Source organism: Haplochromis burtoni, unplaced genomic scaffold (genome assembly GCF_018398535.1).
Source record: "Haplochromis burtoni strain Fernald_Lab_line unplaced genomic scaffold, NCSU_Asbu1 Contig_77, whole genome shotgun sequence".
NCBI lineage: Eukaryota > Metazoa > Chordata > Actinopteri > Cichliformes > Cichlidae > Haplochromis > Haplochromis burtoni.
This window is the reverse complement of record NW_024582438.1, coordinates 125,450-144,083: the sequence shown is the minus strand read 5'-3', so window position 1 is coordinate 144,083 and position 18,634 is coordinate 125,450. Positions and strand designations below refer to the sequence as shown.

Below are 18,634 nucleotides of genomic sequence, written 5' to 3'. Positions count from 1 at the left end.
AAAATCCAGCCAACACCCTACATGGGACCTGGGATGTGGATCTGGCCCTCTGGTTGGTCCATTTATTGTTCCCTGAAGCTTCATCACAGATGCTCTCAATGGCTGTTAAGAAGTCATTCTTAAGGAAAGCAAACATGGAGTAAAGGCAGAGATATGCCAAATTACATAAATGAAACTGGACTGAAAAGAAGTGCTAACAGATCTTATGGACTCATGAATCCAAATTTGAAAGTTTTAGTTCAAGTCATCATTAATATGTCAGGAGAGAGTTACAATGGTGAGTGCCTACAGCTATCTATAAAACACAGTGGAAGTCTGGGACTCCATTTCAGCCAGCTGTGTTGGGGATCCTGTCAAAATTTATGGAATTGTAAATTTAGAAAAGTACAATCGTATTTTGATTCACCATGTTGTACCATCTGGGATGTTTCTGACTGACAATGGTTTAATTTTACAGCATCATAATGATCCCAATGCAGTAAAAGCATGCCTGGACAGAAAAACACAGAGCAGCCTCCCTAGACCTCAACACCACTGAAGCAGTGTGGGATCACAGAGGAAGGAACAAAAGGTTCCCAGTATCCAAAAAGAGCTTTGAACACGTTTCAAGAAGCCCAGAGAACTATTCCCGAAGACTGCTTAAAGAAACAATAATAAAGCTGCCTAACAGAGTTCAGGCCAAAGCTTGTTACAATTGTATAAACTGTTTATGCCTTATACATGCTGTAATTACCCAGTTATATTTGCACATTTCAATAAATGGTTACACACATTTCTTGTTTTTCCTCCCAAAATAAAATGAAATAAAATGTGCCTCAAGTCTTTTGCACAGGACTGTATATCCAGAGAATCTCAAACCCCCAGCACAATGAAAAAAACCAGAACATTGACTATACTAATCATTGAAGCCTTTTACCTGTAAAGATGACAGGTTGTTGTAAATAGGTGGAATAGATTCAATTATATCCAGCAAACAAAACAAGATGCCCATTACAATGTGCCGCTTAACACATGTGCATAGATATAATGATCTCATTCTAAACAGGGAACTTAACTATATTTGTCCTAATATTTAGAATGAATGTGCTTCCCCCTATTGTTTTATTTTTCCGTATTGCCTTTTTAGTAAATGTTAGCGAACCTGCTTAGTCCTTCCATTAAAGACTCCAAAATGTTTTTTTTAATTCTGTAAGATTTTTATTTATTTATTTATTTTGTAAATGTCACAGTCAGTGCTGACAATGGTGTGTAGGACGATTTAGTCACAGCCAAGTCAGGGGGTTTAACAGGCGGCTTCAGCCAGTGTGTTTGCTTCCATCTAGCGGTGGATAAATGGTACTTTGCTCATAGGAGAGAAGGAGGAGGCATAACAAAAAAAAAGAAGAAGAAGGAAAGCCATTCCATCGTACCTGTCAAGTGAAAAGGAGGTAGTTCAACTGGCTGGCTGTATGTTCTTTGTCTCTGGGGTTATTCTGTATCACACTGTGTTTTTTCCTGTCTTGTTTTTTGTTGGATTTCCCCCTGGACTGAGTGATCACAGAAGAAGGTGGAGGCTGTAAAGATAGATGGCGTGACATCAGCAACAGGTAGAGTCGGTTTTTATACATACCTCTGCTGGTGAAACAACGTCGCAGTTCATCTTAGATGCAATCCGGAAGTTGCCTACTGCTTGTTGAAGAGACATCATATCATTTTATAGCTGGAGAAATCGCTGAGCTGAGGCTTTGGTGTCACTGAATGGTGATCGAAGCTTTATTGTAACCGGAAAGTCACTGCTTCATTCAGTACCGACTCATCATGCCTCTCCACAACAGACAGGTAGGTGATCCGATTCATGAATAATAATGATGGTTCTGGGTTTTTTTTTAATCGTTACGTAGTGAAGATGCTCTGAGGCCGCCTCACACTTTAACAGATTTTATGTTATCAGCGGCCCTGCTGTTTATCATGACTGCACATAGCTTCATCAAGCAGTCATTACATCAAACCCACTACAGATTCACTTAAATCAAGTTAGTCAGATGAGGTCAGAACATATTCACGCTTTAATCTGCCCTGCGTATGAATCAGGATGTTCAGGTGCTACTGCCTCTGCCATGACTTCACTGTTTGTGGATGTACGTGTGTCAGTGAGAGAATCCCCTGAGGACTTAAAGAAAGCATGGATTTGGACTGACTGCTAGACTATATGAGCACGCCATGTTTTTCATTCAGGTTAGATTAGCTCTCTGTGCTTTGCTTTCTCAGCGCAGTGGCATTCATTGTCACGCCCCCGTGTTATCGTTAGACAGGATTCTTTTGAAGGTGATAACCTTCCTGCTTACTTTCACAAGCACAGTATCACAAAACAGTGGCCTCCTGAAACTCATCTGTTGTGACAAAAGTCTTTACCACATACTTTTCATGCCATTTTTAAAACCACGACTTAATGTATTTACATCAGCATGGGTGATTTCATAATGTAACATTGTTCATTGTTTTTGATGCTTCAGTCCAGTATTGAGATGCTGGAGCTGCTGGGAGTGGTAAAAGAAAATGGCAATGAACAGCAATCATTTCCGCCTGTGGTAAGCCATTGTCCACAGTTATAGTTTAATATAATTATAATTCCAGTCCTGGCCATGTTAATGCATATATTAGAACATATAATGTCTGATTTTGGCGTATTGTTTTTTGTCACTCAGCACACTCCACTCTCTTATGACTACGTCCTGGTTGCCAAAACGATTAATAACCAGGAGAGAGAGTCTTTCAAGAAGCAAACTGAGTACATCGAAGAGCTAAAAAAAAAGAACTTCAAAGTCACGGTGGGTGTTTAATAGTACACTTAACATTTCTGCTATAAAATATACATTTCATCCATACAGTCATTCATCTTAATTTCCTTCTGTTAGAAAATCATAGATGATAATCACGTCTTCTATGGGATTCAAGCGCCCAAGGAAATCTTTGAGAAGTACAGGTATCTGCTCAAGGTGTCCGATGCCTGCAACTGGAGCTCAGATCAGAGCGCAGTGTCTCTCAGTACGAGGTAAACAAGGCCACTGAAACTATTTTTGGCATTTTAAACATTCCTTGCTGCTGTTTTCTGACACTTAAAGCATCCCAGTGTTTATTTGCACTGTGTTGTGTTATCATTACAAAGGACTTGTTCTCAAGCAATTTATTTCCAAATTTTTCTAACCATGTGGTATTTAGATTAGGTCTTCGCCTTTGTGTTTTTATGAAAGTGGAATGCCTAGTTGTCTCTTTAAAATGCATTTTTTAAAGAATCAATAAAGATGCACTAATCTAATGACATTTGTACTTTATGATCAGCTGCATGAGTGATTCTTGTCCTTGTTTCAGGATACGGATTGTCCACTTCATCTTAGGTCACACCAGAATTAATTCAGGAGGTGAGACAGAATTATTTACAACCCCGATCCTTTGCATTTAACCAGACCCTGAATATGTTTATTATTATTCTCTTTACCTTTTAATCTGCACAGAAAATCTACGGGAGCTCATAAAGATGAAGGTTTTTGAGACCAAGTTCTGTCTACATGAGGTGAAATGTTTTGTTTGTTTGTTTTTAATTCTGGGTTTTAAGTCTTATCCTTGTATATGAAGTACTATGACAAAAGTGACATGATCAGTATAGACATGGGAAGAATGAGGGCTGCTGATTGCTTTACAGTATAAAAAAGAAAGAAAAGAAATGGTCTTCTTCCTCTTCAGAAATCACATCCATGGAGAGTGATAATGATAGCCAAGAATAAAAGCAGTCACCGTAGGAGTAACAATGATAAGAAGTCAGATAAGAATGATCACATAAATCAGTATTTGCCATTGTTTCTCTATGTGGGTCCACACATTCCTACGCTTAAGATAGTGACACTAAAAACTGTTAAACCACTGCCTTTCACATGGCTGCTTAGGTGTTGAGGTTTTCTCGAAAGCTTAATGAACTGAAACTTGGCAATGGCCTCTCAAAACAGAATAGTGGTGCCAAAAAAAAAAGTATTTGTTCGCAGAGACACTGCGAGTCATGTTAATGCTGTGAGTCATCTAATACCGAGAATAATTGGGTATGTGCGTGTACATGATTGCTGATGAATACTACATGTTACTGTGTAAGCACGGACATGAGCCACAGTCTGTTGTGTCGCCTTTACAAGCACATGTATGTTAGATAAAGTATCTTACAGTTTCAGCTTTGAACTTGTAAGGTCGAGTTGGTTTTAGAAGCCCTTAATTGTTGAAATCTGTTTTTTAAAAAGCCAGCAGATTACATATTCACACAAGAAAGCTTCTGTTCTCAGTGTAACTGTGTGTTTTGTTAAGCAGCTTGCAGAAAGAATTTCTACATGTTGCTGATTTGCTTTGATTTTGTGTGTTTCTGCTTTCAGAAAAAGAAACAGAGAGAACTGAAGGCGGGATGGGCACGGTGGACAGCCTGTCTCCAAGGGCAACCCATAACTGCTGTCAGGTTTGGACTGCAGCACAACAGCCTATTTATTATTCTGCACTCTATACTGTTCCAGTTATTGCAGCATAATTGGTTTCCAAACAAGACAACAGCAAACATGTCATGAACATGATGAATCTGTTGTTTGGAGCCATGATTTTAAAATAATGTACAGTAATTCGTGGAGTTTTGAGTTAGAAGAGAGCAGAGATGTCTCTGTCTTTAGATTCAGGTGTATCTAAAACATAAACCACGTGTCACAGCAGCAGTTTTGTCTATATGATATCTTTTATACATTTAACAACCCTTAGTAAACATTTTTAGCTTCTTTGTCAGTTGGTATTACAGATACAATTTCAGAATTTATTTAGCTCTTATAATAATAGTGCAACAGATAAGTTAATATTACAGGGAAATAGTTGATGGGTGCACCATAATATGTGCCTTATTTGAATGATCCTAATGTTCATCCATGTGGGTGCAGTATGATATGGGGTGTAGTTGCAGAAGTAATACTGTTTCAGTCGAGTATTATGGATGGACCTCTTATTCTTCTCACTGGTTACTCAGTTCTCAACCCCTAAAATGACCCCCCTAAAATCTTGTTATTTATGATGGTCGGTTGTTTGATCCCCAGCTCTTTCATCTGTATGTTGAAGTGTCCTTGGGAAAGATACTAAACCTGGGCTAGCCCCTTATGGATCTATCTGGGTTTGTGTGTGTGTGAGCAAGAGTATTAAAAAAGTATCTGTGGATGCAGCTTGCAAAAAGTGTAAAAAGTGCCTCTATAAATTACAATTCATTTGTGCAGTGGTTCTGGCACTGTCCAGATACCTGCTAATCAGATTAACTGGTCACTAAGATGTCTGTTGGTGCAACGGTAAATGGTCATCTGTCTTTCTATGTTAGCTTGTTAATAATTTAAAAAAAATTGATGGTAGGGTGCACGAATGGGAGAACTGAGCCAAGAATCAAGGAGACTTTATGCACGCAATATATGAATTTTATGAAATTGCATGAGAATAATTTAGCACCTGATGAATATTGAATGCCTGAACCAACGTCTGAAATGAGAATGCTCTGCCTGAAGTGAGTTGCATTAAAGTACTACAAGAGTTAAAGGATTATCCTTTAACTTATAACATATTATGTGGCACTTCAGTTCTTTTGTTTTGTTTGAAACAAAGAAAAATTCTGAAAATAACTTTAACTTACTTCTTTACCTGCTCAGAAGCATATCCAGTAACAGTAAAACATCTGACAATTCACCAGTGGTTGAAATTCTGTGGTAAATCGGTAATTTGAGCCTAAAATTGGTCATGTGATTTTTCCAAATGAATAGCTCTAAAGTTACAAACGTGCACGTTTTGATGCTTGTATCTGCTTTTCAAAGGATTTTTCACTTATGTGCTGCACCATAAGCTAATCAGCTAACCTCTGAGACAGAACATCACTGCAGTACTTGTTTCTCTCAGGACTGTAATTATTTTAAATGCCACTTGGCAAGAACACATGCATATGAAGACAGGACTCTACACTTAAAGAATCTACAGCCACTTCATTAACTAAGTGAGGCTTAGCTGCATGGCAAGGATGCTAATCTCAGCGAGTTGTTGCTAGCATCCTGCAGTTTACCTGGTTCAAGGTTTACTAAGGTGTTGGAGTTCAGTGTATTTTCTAATAAACACACACACACACACACACACACACACACACACACACACACACACACACACACACACACACACACACACAACACTGGAAGTAATTGGAAATGCTATTAGTTAGGTAGATATTTGGCTATAAAACAAAGCGCTAGAATCACTAAAGCTTTGACCTGTTAGTGACATAAAGGGACCACTAATGTCAGTGGAGTTCAGCTGTGGTGCAAAAGTGAATTATGTCTTCCTTGCAGTAAAAATATGTCATGCTGACTATTCTTACCACTGTGTATTATCAGAACTATACACAGTGCATGTTATATCGTGTTATGTTATGCATAGCATAAACTGTACACTGACATAAAGTTTGTCAGTAAAGTAGATAAATACAGTGAGGAGTTATTATAAAGAAAGTCTGTCCTATATCAGTAATGCATAGAATTGTTAAGAAATATGTTACTGTGAAGTGAACATTTTTATCCACATTTGTTTCAGAAGAAATGATAAATGTATATTCCAAAACGTTGATTCTGTTCTTCTGGACATAGCGTTTTTGATGGGAGAAACATTTCTCACTCATCCAAGTGACTTCTTCAGTCTGCTGACCGCAGGTTTGCCCAACCTTATAAACAGTACATTTGCACAATAACTGAAACTAGACCACTTAATGAACAATAGGCTGGGAGGTCAGTTCCTTGATCATTAGTGTGCAAATTGTCATGACCATTGATCAACAACCACTGATCAATGGCCACTGATCAATGGCCACAAGTACCATTCACAGAGAGTTGGGGAATGGTTGCAATGACAGCATTGTAAGATGGTGAAAGATGTACCCTTAGGCCCCCTCTTCGATTCAGAGATGGTCGTTCCCTTTTCATGTAAATCAGTCTGCTGCCCAGCTAGTCTGACTCCCCGCTCAAACCACCATTCCTCCCTGTCCAGGATGTGTACATCCTCATCACTGAAAGAGTGTCCACTGGCCTGTAGGTGTAAATAGACTGCAGAGTCCTGGCCTGACAAGGTAGCTCTTCTGTGTTGTACCATCCGCTTCGCCAGAGGTTGTTTGGTTTCCCTGATGTATAAATCCTGGCAATCCTCCTGGCACTTAACAGCGTACACTATGTTAGTCTATTTGTGTCCGGGGACCTGATCCAATAGTTCAATATTGGTGTGTTTAGGGGTTTATAAGCCACACAGACTCTGTGTTTAGAAAAAATGCATCTCAACAGTTCTGATACTCCTGACACATAGGGGGATCACTAAGGGTTTTTGCTTAGGCAGGAGTTGTCCTTCTCTCTTGGTTAGGCTGGAGATTTCTTTAGGTGCCTTCCCAGCTTTGATAAATGTCCAGCTGGGATAACCACATTTACTCAGAGCCTTCTTAATGTGATGTTCTTCTGCTTCCCTGGCCGCTGTGTCTGTGGAGATGGTGTTCGCTCTGTGTTGTAGCGTCCTGATGACACCCAGTTTATGCTCCAGCGGATGATGAGAGTCAAATCTTAAATACTGCATAGATTTGGGGTACACATCAGCTTTTAGATGTCCCCCATTACTGATGGAAATCTCACAGTCTAAGAAGGCTAACTTGCTACTTTTCATATCCTCCCTGGTGAATTTTAAGTGTTGGTCCACTGAGTTACTGTGATCCATGAATTGTGGTACGTCCTGAGATTTGATTTTCACCTAGGTGTCATCCACATATCTGAACCAGTGTGTTCCCGGGTAGGATAACAAGGCCCTCTTTTCCACTTCCTTCATGTACAAGTTAGCGATGATGGGTGAAACTGGGGAACCCGTGGTAAACCCATTGGCTTTGATCAGTGGTTGTTGTGTCACGGTCTGTGTGGCAGACCGTGGATGTGTGGGGAAGGAGGGCCCAAGATGCAGGACTCTGCGGTGCAAACAGTGCGTTTATTTACAGTGAAGTAAATAGTACACAATAATGAATCCCCGTGCGTTTCCAACTCCTGTGACGCGTCTCCTTCCCAGTGCTCGTGCTCCGTGTCTCTGCTCCCGTGAAACTTGTGCTCACTGCTCTCCTGTTCCCGCACTCCTGCTGGAAAATCCACAGAGGCAGCCGTTAACACACAACTATGAAGTGACAGACTAGAACTCACTGATTTTGCTGGGAACACTGACGGGTAGTCACTCAACGATCCAGCGTCGAGAAGCTCTCAGCCACACTGTTTTGTAGCTCCTCTGACGAGGCTCGATCGGTGCCAGGTGTGTGTGGAGATCCTCGGGTGTGACCGGTCAACTGGCAGGGCCACACCCACCAGGCCTGAAGGTGCCTGTCACGACCGCGCCCACAAACACACACACACACCTTCCAAAACACAAACATGGAGTGCAGGAAAAGCAGCAGAACAGAGTACAACCATGTAATAATAATAATAATAATAATAATAATCATCATCATCATCATCATCATCATCATCATCATCATCATAGTCCACACTGCAGACCCCGAGTCCCTGGAACCGGGTCTGTGACATGTTGATCAATTGTCATGACAATTTACATATTAATAATAAGGAACTGACCTCACAGTCCATTGTTTATTCACTGGGCTATTTTCAGTCATTGTGCAAAATATACTGTTTATAAGGTTGGGGGTACCTGCACTCAGCTGAGACTAAAGAAGTCACTTGGATGAGTGAGAAACGCTTGTCCCATTGAAAATGCTATGTCCAGATGAACAGAATCAACTTTTTGAGATTTACTTACCTGGATGATTGAGCATGCATCAAGACATAAATGTATTTTTTTTTCTATCTGTCTGTGTTTTATTGTGTCAGGAACTACTTTGGAGAAAAAGTGGCCTTGTACTTTCTGTGGCTGGGCTGGTACACATTTCTCCTAATCCCACCTGCTATCATCGGGATCATTATCTTCCTCTATGGCATCTCCTACTACAAACACTCACCCCTCCTGTAAGTTTCTGTCTGTATCTTCATACAGTACATCTTTCCTTTGTAATGACTTAAACTTTAAATCTTTTAGAAATGAGGTTTGCAACTCCAACACAACCATGTGTCCACTTTGTGACAAGGGTTGCAAAGAGTGGAAGCTCAATGACACCTGCATTTATACCAAGGTAAATCATTTTACATCATTACATTTATTGCGAAATAGATTAACAATGTGATTGTACATTCACCGCTTACTATGGCTTTTTTTCTATTTACAGGTGACCTTACTGTTTGACAACGAAGGGACAGTGTTCTTTGCGATGTTCATGGCAATATGGGGTGAGTTTGTCAATATTCACATCCATATTTGAGATAGACACAATCATGCAATAGGATCTTTTAATAATAGAAAATAAGAATGCAATTATGTTTTGTTTTAATTTGCTTGAACATACAGGACATTTTGTACAGACAAGTCTTTCATCAGCCTCAGATCTATTTCATTCAAATGCCAGTCTTTTTATGATTGCTCAGACATGCACTGCCAAGAGATGCCACATCACTGAACCTACTCTCCCTGGCTACTCATATCTTAATCAGCGCAGGCCATCTGGCCATGGGGGTGGTCGAGCATTCATCTATAAGAACATATAAATGCTTTTCACTGTTCTGCTTTTAGTATCTATATGTTTTTATAGATGCTTAGAGTCTGTAATCACACTTCATCTAATATTAAATTCTAATGTTTAAGCTAAGGATTTATCCGATCATGCTTCAGGGGTGTTAAGTAGCACAGGGTTTGAAGAGAATGAGCTAGAACTGGTTTGTAGGGAGGGGTGGGAAAGGGCAAAAGGAAGTGAGACATGATATTATTTGGATTATGCTGAATGAAGGTCACTTTTCACACACAATCCAAAACTAAATCAAAGAAAAGTAATGCACCATTTTTCATTGAAAAACACTTCAAAAGCTGAAATAATAAAATATGACAGTTTATAGGTAGATATAAGGAGTTTATCATAAGACAACTGACATAGAGAATAGCTAGAGTTTTCAGACATTCTTTTTATTTTTAAGTAAAGATTTTGTAAACTAAACCTCTTTCAACAGTAGCTCACATTCAAGTTCAACCTTGAAACTGTCCTGTTTATGTAAAAGTTGTTAAGGTGGACTCAGCTACTAACACAAAAGCTGAGACTCGTGTCTAAGTGTTCAAATGAATTGTTCATAAAAGAAGACTTTAATTCACACTCACAATCAAATAAAAGGCACTGCATATAGGAAGAGGCAGAATAATCCAATAAAAACAACAACAAAAAATACTTCCAGTGAGCTACACACAGTGTGTATTACACTGTGAAGCAAGTTCAACACACCTTTCCATTATCTAGCTTCACTTAAACTAACATCTTTAATCAGGCTGTATAGTCACACAAAGGTAATTAGCAACTTGATAGCTTATCACTGAATTAATTGCTGGTGTTGGTAGTATCTGGCCAATCACAAACATGGAGAACTCTGTTATGAGTTTAAAGGCAAAATAAAAGTGAATGTGTGTGCACTTTAAGTGTGGCCAGGAAAACTGGAAAAGACCTAGTATATTATAATGTTTCGCTTATTTGAAGCTTGGAAGGAAAGTTGGCAAAAATGCATACTGAGTAACTTAACAGAGATAGAAAAATCTGATGGATTAGAGTTGTTCTTCCCTCCAGTTAATGTTTAAATGTCTTTAAGGTAGTTTTATTGTCGGAGAGTAAAGATTAAATATAAAAACAGAATTCAAAGTAGGTTAAATCTATGTGAATATTTGATCAAAGGTTCACAAGTATAAATTGTTTTAGTACCCTCTTTATAGACCCTCTGTATAGACCACTGAAAGTGTCAATGACTTTGCAGTCACTGGGAAAAGGAAATTGAAGTAATTACTTCTTAGATTTTATCGTTCTTACTGATGCTTTTTATTGACAGATGCAATTTATAAAACGTTTTGACCATCTTACTCACAGAGGGAGCCACAGATCTCACATGAATGCTAAGATCTGTTGCTATTTTGCAGAGAGCTGACTGGTCACTGTGCTTTGTTCAAACCTGTTGATCTCGAATCTCAAACATAACCTGCTCTCTACCACGTGAACCGTCTTTGTAATACTGACACCTTTATTAGGCTTGGCTGGATAAGTAAGAATCATGCTTAATAGAGCCGACACACATAAACAGACACACACACTGGGTGAGGGATAATGTGGCATGGGGCAGCTCAATCAGGAAAAGAATAAAGAGAGTGAGAAAAGGAACAAAGCGGGCCAGTAAATACACCGAAACTACTTGAACAGCCTTCAAAAAGTAGAAAGAATTGAAAGTGAAACTCAAACAGACAAACAAAAACACAGACAGGGGAAACCCAGGAGGGACATGGAAACGAAAAACAACAACAGCAAAAACTAAGGATTACTACAGAAACCATTTCACAAATACTATGTCACAGACAGCTGGCAGAGGTCAAATAAGAAATAATAATACGCTTTTCAACCTCAAATTAAAAGCAGGCCAACACTGACATATTTTCCAGTCAAAGTTATATTTAAAACAGACAAACACCTAAAATATTCCCAACGTTGGCAGAGGTTATTAACATGTGGTGATCAAGAACAGTCACTGTTAATTGGTGCAACTATTTGGTGCATAAAATGCTCTATAAATCTCACAGAAACTCCTGTTTTTCACAGCAACACTGTTTTTGGAGTTCTGGAAGAGACATCGTGCTACCTATGTGTGTGAATGGAAAGTGTCTGATTGGAGTGAGGAAGAGGTATTTGACAGTATTATCCACTCAGTCCAGTTTGTGACACCAATACAGTGTTTATTACTTTTCATGGATGTATGTGTAAGGATGTGTTTTTTTGCTTTTCAAATCAAACTACAGGAGGAACTGATCCTGGAACTTGTGAATGATGTCAACTGTGAACCAAAAAAATTTAAGCACTCCTATTGGACCAGCAGTCTGATTTTTATCTGTGTAACAATTATGGTAGGATATCTTTTCTTCTCTTTGTCTAAATGCATCTAATAAGGATTAATAATGATTTAATAATGTACTGCTTAAAATAAGAGTCAGGCTGGTTTGAACGTTTTGGAAAGAAAAATTATGTTGTTAATCGGAAAAGTATGGTGACCCAACTTAGTGTCTTTGTGTTTCTACAGATATTAGTGATCATCAGCCTAACGAGTGCTGTGGTGGTGTTCAGGGTGATTGCAGCAGATTTTTTGGCAAAGTACAAATTGAAATCTTTAAGCCACCACTCCAACATATCTGTGATGGTGCTCGGGGGTTTCCTCCATTACTTCATCATCACTATCATGACACGGGTACACAGATGTCTTAAAGTACATCTCTTTATGTGTTTAATGATGCTATCTGTGACCATTATCATACTTTTGCCTTTTTTTTTGCAGGTAAATTGGATTGTGGCCAGGAAGCTCTGTGACATGGGTATGTTTAATGCACCTAATTTTCCCCCCCCCCCCCCCCCCCAAACTTTAACGAGTTTCTGTCAGGTAACAGCTTCAGGCGGAGGCAGGAAGGAAAGTAGTCAGATAGGAAGCAGATAACACAGGTAATAGACAGATAACTTTCAGACAGAGCTTTCATCAATAAATTTTCCTAAAACTAATTTTACACGACTTATACACATATTTATAATATTTATAAAATATTTATGATGCATTGATCTCTTTGAAATGGTCAAAAATTGTCAAAAACTGGACACCCAAGACACTAAAATAAGATCTACAAAAGTAGATACACATTGCAAAAATGCTAGACCTAACAAATATAATACAAGGATGCTCTCTGGAATGGTCGTCGTTTTTTTTTGTCCTTGGGAAATAACTTGTGCATCCATCTAGGTGTGTGTGTGTGTGTGTGTGTGTGTGTGTGTGTGTGTGTGTGTGTGTGTGTGTGTGTGTGTGTGTGTGTGTGTGTGTGTGTGTGTGTGTGTGTGTGTGTGTGTGTGTGTGTGTGTGTGTGTGTGTGTGTGAGAGAGAGAGAGAGAGAGAGAGAGAGAGCATTAAAATGTGTCTGGAGATGGAGCTTGCAGCATAAGAAGGGCTTTCAGTAATATCTGAGTGCAAAAAAGCACTGTATAAATTGCTGTTTATTTGCCATGGGCTGAATTTGGAGCGAGCAGAACACAAAAACCTCTGGCTAACCTTAGAAATATTTTAGCTTTACAATGCTGTTAATTTAGTTACATGAGTTAGGCAATATAACAAACAGCTTGGCAGCAGAATGATGCATTGGTTGCCTTGCAGCAAGAAGGCTTGAGTTTGAATTGTCTGCTGGTGTGATGGTGAATGGTTATGTGTCTCTGTGTGATGGCCTGTTAAATACTACTACTACTACTACTAATAATCATCATTATCATTATCATCATCATCATCATCATCATCGCCGTAATAAACTTATGACAGGGTGTGGGCATAGAAAAGCTGAGCCAAGGGTAGTGGAGTCTTTATACAGTGAATACATGAATTTCACTGACTTGCACAGGAATAAATTGACAGTAGATGAATGTTAACTGTATGAACCTAGTTATATGTGTCACAGTATCTAAAAGGTAATGTGTCTTTGCAGTATTCTTGTTTTACTTGAATCAGTTAAGCTCTTTTAAGTACTTGTGCTTCTTTACAAATGCACATACATTAAAAGTAAATCTCTGACAGTTAACCAATGATTGAAATTCTGCAGTAAAACAACAATTTTCTAACATGGAAATGAAGGTCCTATCGGAAAATTTTGAAATTCAAGCGGCTAATGGGATTTTTTTTAAATAACTCCAGAAGCATATAATTCTTTCCCATTCTTGTTTCCATTTTTGAAGGAAAGATTGTTTCAGCTATCTGATGCACTACCTGGTGATGTTGATAAAATCTGCACACCAAGAGAAGCCACATTCCAAGAAATCAAAACACTTTTGCGATAGTGTTTCTGCAGCTGCCCTTGTTTTGGTGTGATGGGGCTCACAAATGCACACAGATGTGCATGTACACAAAGGCATGCAAGGATCAAACATTACCAGTCACGCTTTTGCAGCAAGTAGATACAATCAGAGAAAATTGATGTGGCTCTTTTGTAGGATGTGCAATTGTGCCATCTATTGGCCAAACAGTGAGATGCATGCATACTGACGTACACTAACACGACTTCTGTCTTCACCAGAGGAGATAAGGTCGTTTGCTTCCACTGAAAAGAGCTTCACAGTCAAAATGTTCACCTTCCAGTTCTTCACCTATTTCACCTCACTGTTTTATGCGGCCTTCATTCTTGGCAGGTAAGAACTGCTGTCTGAATGCCTTTCCAAAAATTTATGGTTGTACTGATTTGCAGCATCTTCATTTTTCAGTCCTCCTCAGAGCCTGGACCTCAACATTATTGAAGCAGTGTGGGATCATCTTGACAGAGAATGAAACAAAAGGCAGCCAAGAAGCCTGGAGAACTATTCTTGAAAGCTATTTAAAGAAATAACAAGAATAAAAGTAAAGAATAAAGAATGAGAATAAAACAAAGAATAAAAGTAAAGAATAAATAAAGAATAAAAGTGGTCATACCAGATATTGACTTTAAAGCTTGTTAGAGTGGTACAAACCCAATGCGTTTCCAGATGTTTCATTAAATCCCCCTTTTTCTATCAAATTCTTCAAAGAATTGAAGGATGGCTCAAGATTTTTGCTCAGTTCTCTATAAATCTCATTGTTCTACCTTTTCAAACATGCTGTATGTCTTTGATCATTTGGACTTATCTGACTAATAATTCACATTTTAATGATACATATATATTTACAGGATAAATGGCCGTCCTGGGAATTATGTAAAAATTGCAGGCCGTTGGAGACTTGAAGAAGTGAGTATGGCTCGGTCCACACTTAGAAAAACAAATGTATTATTATTTTTGTGATGTTTTACATAAACTTTCTGACTTTATTTTAAACTTTTTCGTGCAGTGTCACCCTACTGGTTGTCTGACCGACCTGTTTATCCAAATGACCATTATCATGGTACTAAAGCAAACCATCAGCAATGTCTTTGAGTTCACTGGACCGTAAGTATAAAAGAGCTTTGTAATCTCATACAAACTTGTACATATGCCTCAACCTTGTATCTGTGCTGACATAAGCGGTTTGTTTGAATTAGCTGGTTATGCCGGTTGTGGAAAGGAAAAAGAACCCAGAAACTACAGAGGAAATGTGCTCACTGCTATCTGAAAGATGACTCAGACACTAAAGATGGGGATGAACTTTGTGAAAACTGCAAGCTCCGAGACTGGCTAAGCAACTACCGCCTAAATGATGTCGACTCATTTAGCCTGTTCAGAGAGTTTTTGGAAATGGGTATGTGCTCAGTGTCATGCTTCAACAGCAACAGTAAAGGATAAACTAATATTGGGAAAAAAATAAAATTGATCTTTACTTTCTGTTCTCAGTGATCCAGTTCAGCTTTACCACCCTGTTTGTGGCAGCCTTTCCTCTCGCTCCTCTGTTGGCCTTCATCAATAATGTCATAGAGATACGTCTGGATGCCATTAAGATGGTCACTCTCGAGCGGAGGATGGTTCCCAAGAAAACCAACAATATTGGTGAGAACTGTTGTGAAAAGGCAGGACACTGTGGGTCTTGTTAGCATGTTGAGCATTAGTAACACTGCTGCTTCTCCTTAGGTGTGTGGCTAGATATACTAGAGGCTATTGGTGTCTTAGCAGTCATTGTCAATGGGCTGGTCATTGGTGTATCCTCGGACTTCATCCCCCGACTTGTGTACCGCTATCACTACGGCCCGTGTGCCCAAGGCACAGCTGCACCAGATACTGAGTGAGAAGTGCATTCCTCTCGAAATTCAATACATTTTCCAATTGGCTGTATGGCTTATATGGTTATATGGCTTTCTTTTACGTTTTTCTTTTTCTCATGTTCAAGTTGTATGGTGGGTTACATCAACAACACTCTCTCCATTGCCCCATTTCTTCGTGTGAATGGTTCATATAAATACAGCGAGAACATCCCTCCTGGTGAAGAGCCTTTCTTGTGCAGGTTTGTTTTCCTTTAGTTTTCTCTTACAGATTAAGTTTTTGAGTTAAAAATAAATAAATAAATAAAACATCTGATCAAAATCTAGTATGTTCCTTTTGACAGATATAAGGACTACAGGAGCAAAGATGACTACACTCATACCCATCAGTTCTGGATCATTTTAGCTGCGCGCTTTGCGTTCGTCATCTTGTTTGAGGTAAGACCTTTGGACTTTTACAAAGCACGCCACTACATTCACACATTCACCTCTTTCCTGAGCAGTTTTTTAGCATTCTGTTACAATCTCTGGGTTTTGGGTCCAGGATTTGGTACTTGTAACTATTAATTATTAAGGTTTTTGGGTTTTGTCATCCTTTAAGTTTGGGAGAATTTTATACTTTTGTTGGCCTCTCTTTGTATATTTATTTGACTGATAAATATCTTTTGCATTTTCTGTTACATTCTGATTTTTATTCTTGGTTTTATAAGTCTTACTTACTATCTTTCTTCATCCCTTTGTTCCCCCAGTTAGTCACCCATATTTGTGATCTCTCTGTGTTTTTTACAATGTGTATCTGCTGCCCCTCTATCAAGTCTGTATGTCATAGTGTTGACAACATTTCCTGTTTTATTGTGATAGTCTGTTACCCAGTGTGTTGTACTTTGGTTTTCTATCTATGATTTGCTTCAGCTGTGCTCCCTGTGTAAGTTCCCATCTTCTATGGATTATTATACACCTTAATTTAAAGGTTGTTGCAAGTTTCAAGTCTGTCTTTGAGTTTGCATTGGGATGCTACTTCTTCCTAACTACAATGTATTCAACACAATGATTTTCTAACTTTGACAGCTTTGAAAAAGTTTTCAGAGCTTAGAGTCGGGCTGTAACAAAACCAAGGTGTATGAAATAACCCATTACCTCCTTTTTTAATTAATTAATAAATTACGTTTTTTTTTTTTAGTTTGTTTGTTTGTTTGTTTGTTTATAAAATGAGATCCACTTCCTAACCATGTACCTTCTGCTTGCAGCATGTTGTTGTCATATGCAAGTTCATTGCAGCCTGGTTTATACCGAGTGCTCCCATGGAAGTGAAGAACTGTAGGCTCTCAGATAAACTCAAGAGGCTAAAAGAGGAACTCCAGTGAGTCTTTGATAATACATGCTTACGTGTGACTGCTTAATGCAAGAAACCCCCCAAAACTGTTGTGCAATAGTGTGACATGTCATGTATCTTCTGAAATGTACCTGTAAGTAATGCTTGTGTCCCCAAAGGTTTCAGAATGTGTCTGAATCACTATTAGCTCTATTAAGTCATGACATGACACACTAAATATGTCAGTGTTATCAAAATGCTTTGTTACTACACGTTACTTTCTTTCAATTACAGTAATATCATGAGCTGATATGAGCACTGAAAAGGTGGCTCATTTATTGCCCCAAAGTTAAACTGTACACTTTCCCTAAGTCTCTGATTTTCAGCTGAAACTTTCAAGTTTAACCATCCTGTCCCGTTTACACAGATTCGGACAAGTAGGACAAAGGGCTTCTTTGTCAAGTATTTGGTCAATAAGCATAATTGAGTTGCTTTAACAGATCCATCTTCCTTAACACAGTTTTGTTGTTTAAGATCTATTTAAAAGCTAAACCTTTATTCTGCTTGCAGAACTAATAATATTGATAGTAGTACTACTAAAAAACTAATTAAGATTTATTTAAACATGCCTATATTAAAAAGGGTGTATTTAAATTTGGTTTTTCTCAACATTTTTCATGTAGACAGTCTGACTTCCTTAGCGATTGCCACGTGATATCTGTTTAAAATAGTTTTCTACACAAATTCAACAGTACTCTAATTTGAAATGTTTAACAGTATTGTTGATACATGATGACTTATAAAATGTGTTTGTTTTTATTTCTTGCAGATCATTTGAAGCATGACGGTGTAAACGGGATACATGTTACCCGAACAACACAAACCCAGTGTTGACTTGTGCATTAAAGTCTCCAGACTACTGCAGTGTTGCGTCAACTTCAAGGTTCTTAATCATCTCTCCGAGGAGCTCAGATGGAGGCCTGTGGCTGGATTGTCATCCATTAAAAGGACTGTAAAGGCAATTTGTCTTGAAGAAAACCAGTGTACAGCAGCTGATGTTACTGACCGCAACTTTCACGAGATTATTCTTATTCTGTATTGAGAATCCACCACTTGCTTGCTGTAGAAACTCCATATATATGAGCCTGTGTTTTGTATTGAAAGACTAAAGATAATTTATACTGATACTGTAAACGGGGTGTTGACTGTGTTATGCCTTAATGTATACTGTTTTACACAAAAAGCGCTGTGATGATTGTTGCTTTACTACAGGCAGAATCCAATTGTGTATTTTGTAACTCAGATGCAAGAATGTTCTGCTTTATAACATTTTATATCATTAAATACAAAAGAGAAAACATCTGTCCTTGTGATTGTCTATTAATTTAACATGTGAGCATTTTTGAATTTGCAAAGCCACGGACAGGAGTAGAAGCAATCTCGATTCAGTGGCAA

At 38.5% G+C, this 18,634-nt stretch overlaps 1 protein-coding gene across 3 annotated transcripts; it reads left to right on the top strand.

The window, feature by feature from the left end:
* The first annotated feature begins 1,364 nt into the window (after window positions 1-1,364).
* Window positions 1,365-18,539, top strand: LOC102294038 (anoctamin-9). Of its 3 annotated transcripts, XM_042221917.1 has the most exons (26): window positions 1,370-1,427; window positions 1,541-1,586; window positions 1,700-1,818; window positions 2,493-2,567; window positions 2,685-2,807; window positions 2,895-3,031; window positions 3,349-3,398; window positions 3,492-3,550; window positions 4,392-4,471; window positions 8,913-9,047; window positions 9,118-9,211; window positions 9,305-9,365; window positions 11,753-11,835; window positions 11,950-12,054; window positions 12,228-12,392; window positions 12,480-12,516; window positions 14,245-14,356; window positions 14,869-14,926; window positions 15,027-15,124; window positions 15,217-15,413; window positions 15,506-15,658; window positions 15,740-15,890; window positions 15,996-16,109; window positions 16,212-16,305; window positions 17,115-17,227; window positions 18,009-18,539. In XM_042221917.1, exons 3-26 carry the CDS (start codon window positions 1,798-1,800, stop codon window positions 18,022-18,024), a joined length of 2,331 nt encoding a protein of 776 aa, XP_042077851.1. In that variant the 5' UTR covers window positions 1,370-1,427; window positions 1,541-1,586; window positions 1,700-1,797; the 3' UTR covers window positions 18,025-18,539. The 3 variants fall into 3 exon arrangements, with proteins under 3 accessions (XP_042077848.1, XP_042077851.1, XP_042077849.1); XM_042221914.1 differs by having other exon boundaries at window positions 1,365-1,586; XM_042221915.1 differs by lacking the exons at window positions 1,370-1,427; window positions 1,541-1,586 and having other exon boundaries at window positions 1,596-1,818.
* Window positions 18,540-18,634: the final 95 nt, after the last annotated feature.

Bases quoted from the DNA above. Each gene is read 5' to 3' on its own strand.
- LOC102294038 (XM_042221914.1), top strand. From the start codon at position 1,798: ATGCCTCTCCACAACAGACAG. The intron at 11,836-11,949 runs GTATTTGACAGT...ATCAAACTACAG, and splicing joins CTGATTGGAGTGAGGAAGAG to GAGGAACTGATCCTGGAACT. The intron at 12,055-12,227 runs GTAGGATATCTT...GTGTTTCTACAG, and splicing joins TTATCTGTGTAACAATTATG to ATATTAGTGATCATCAGCCT.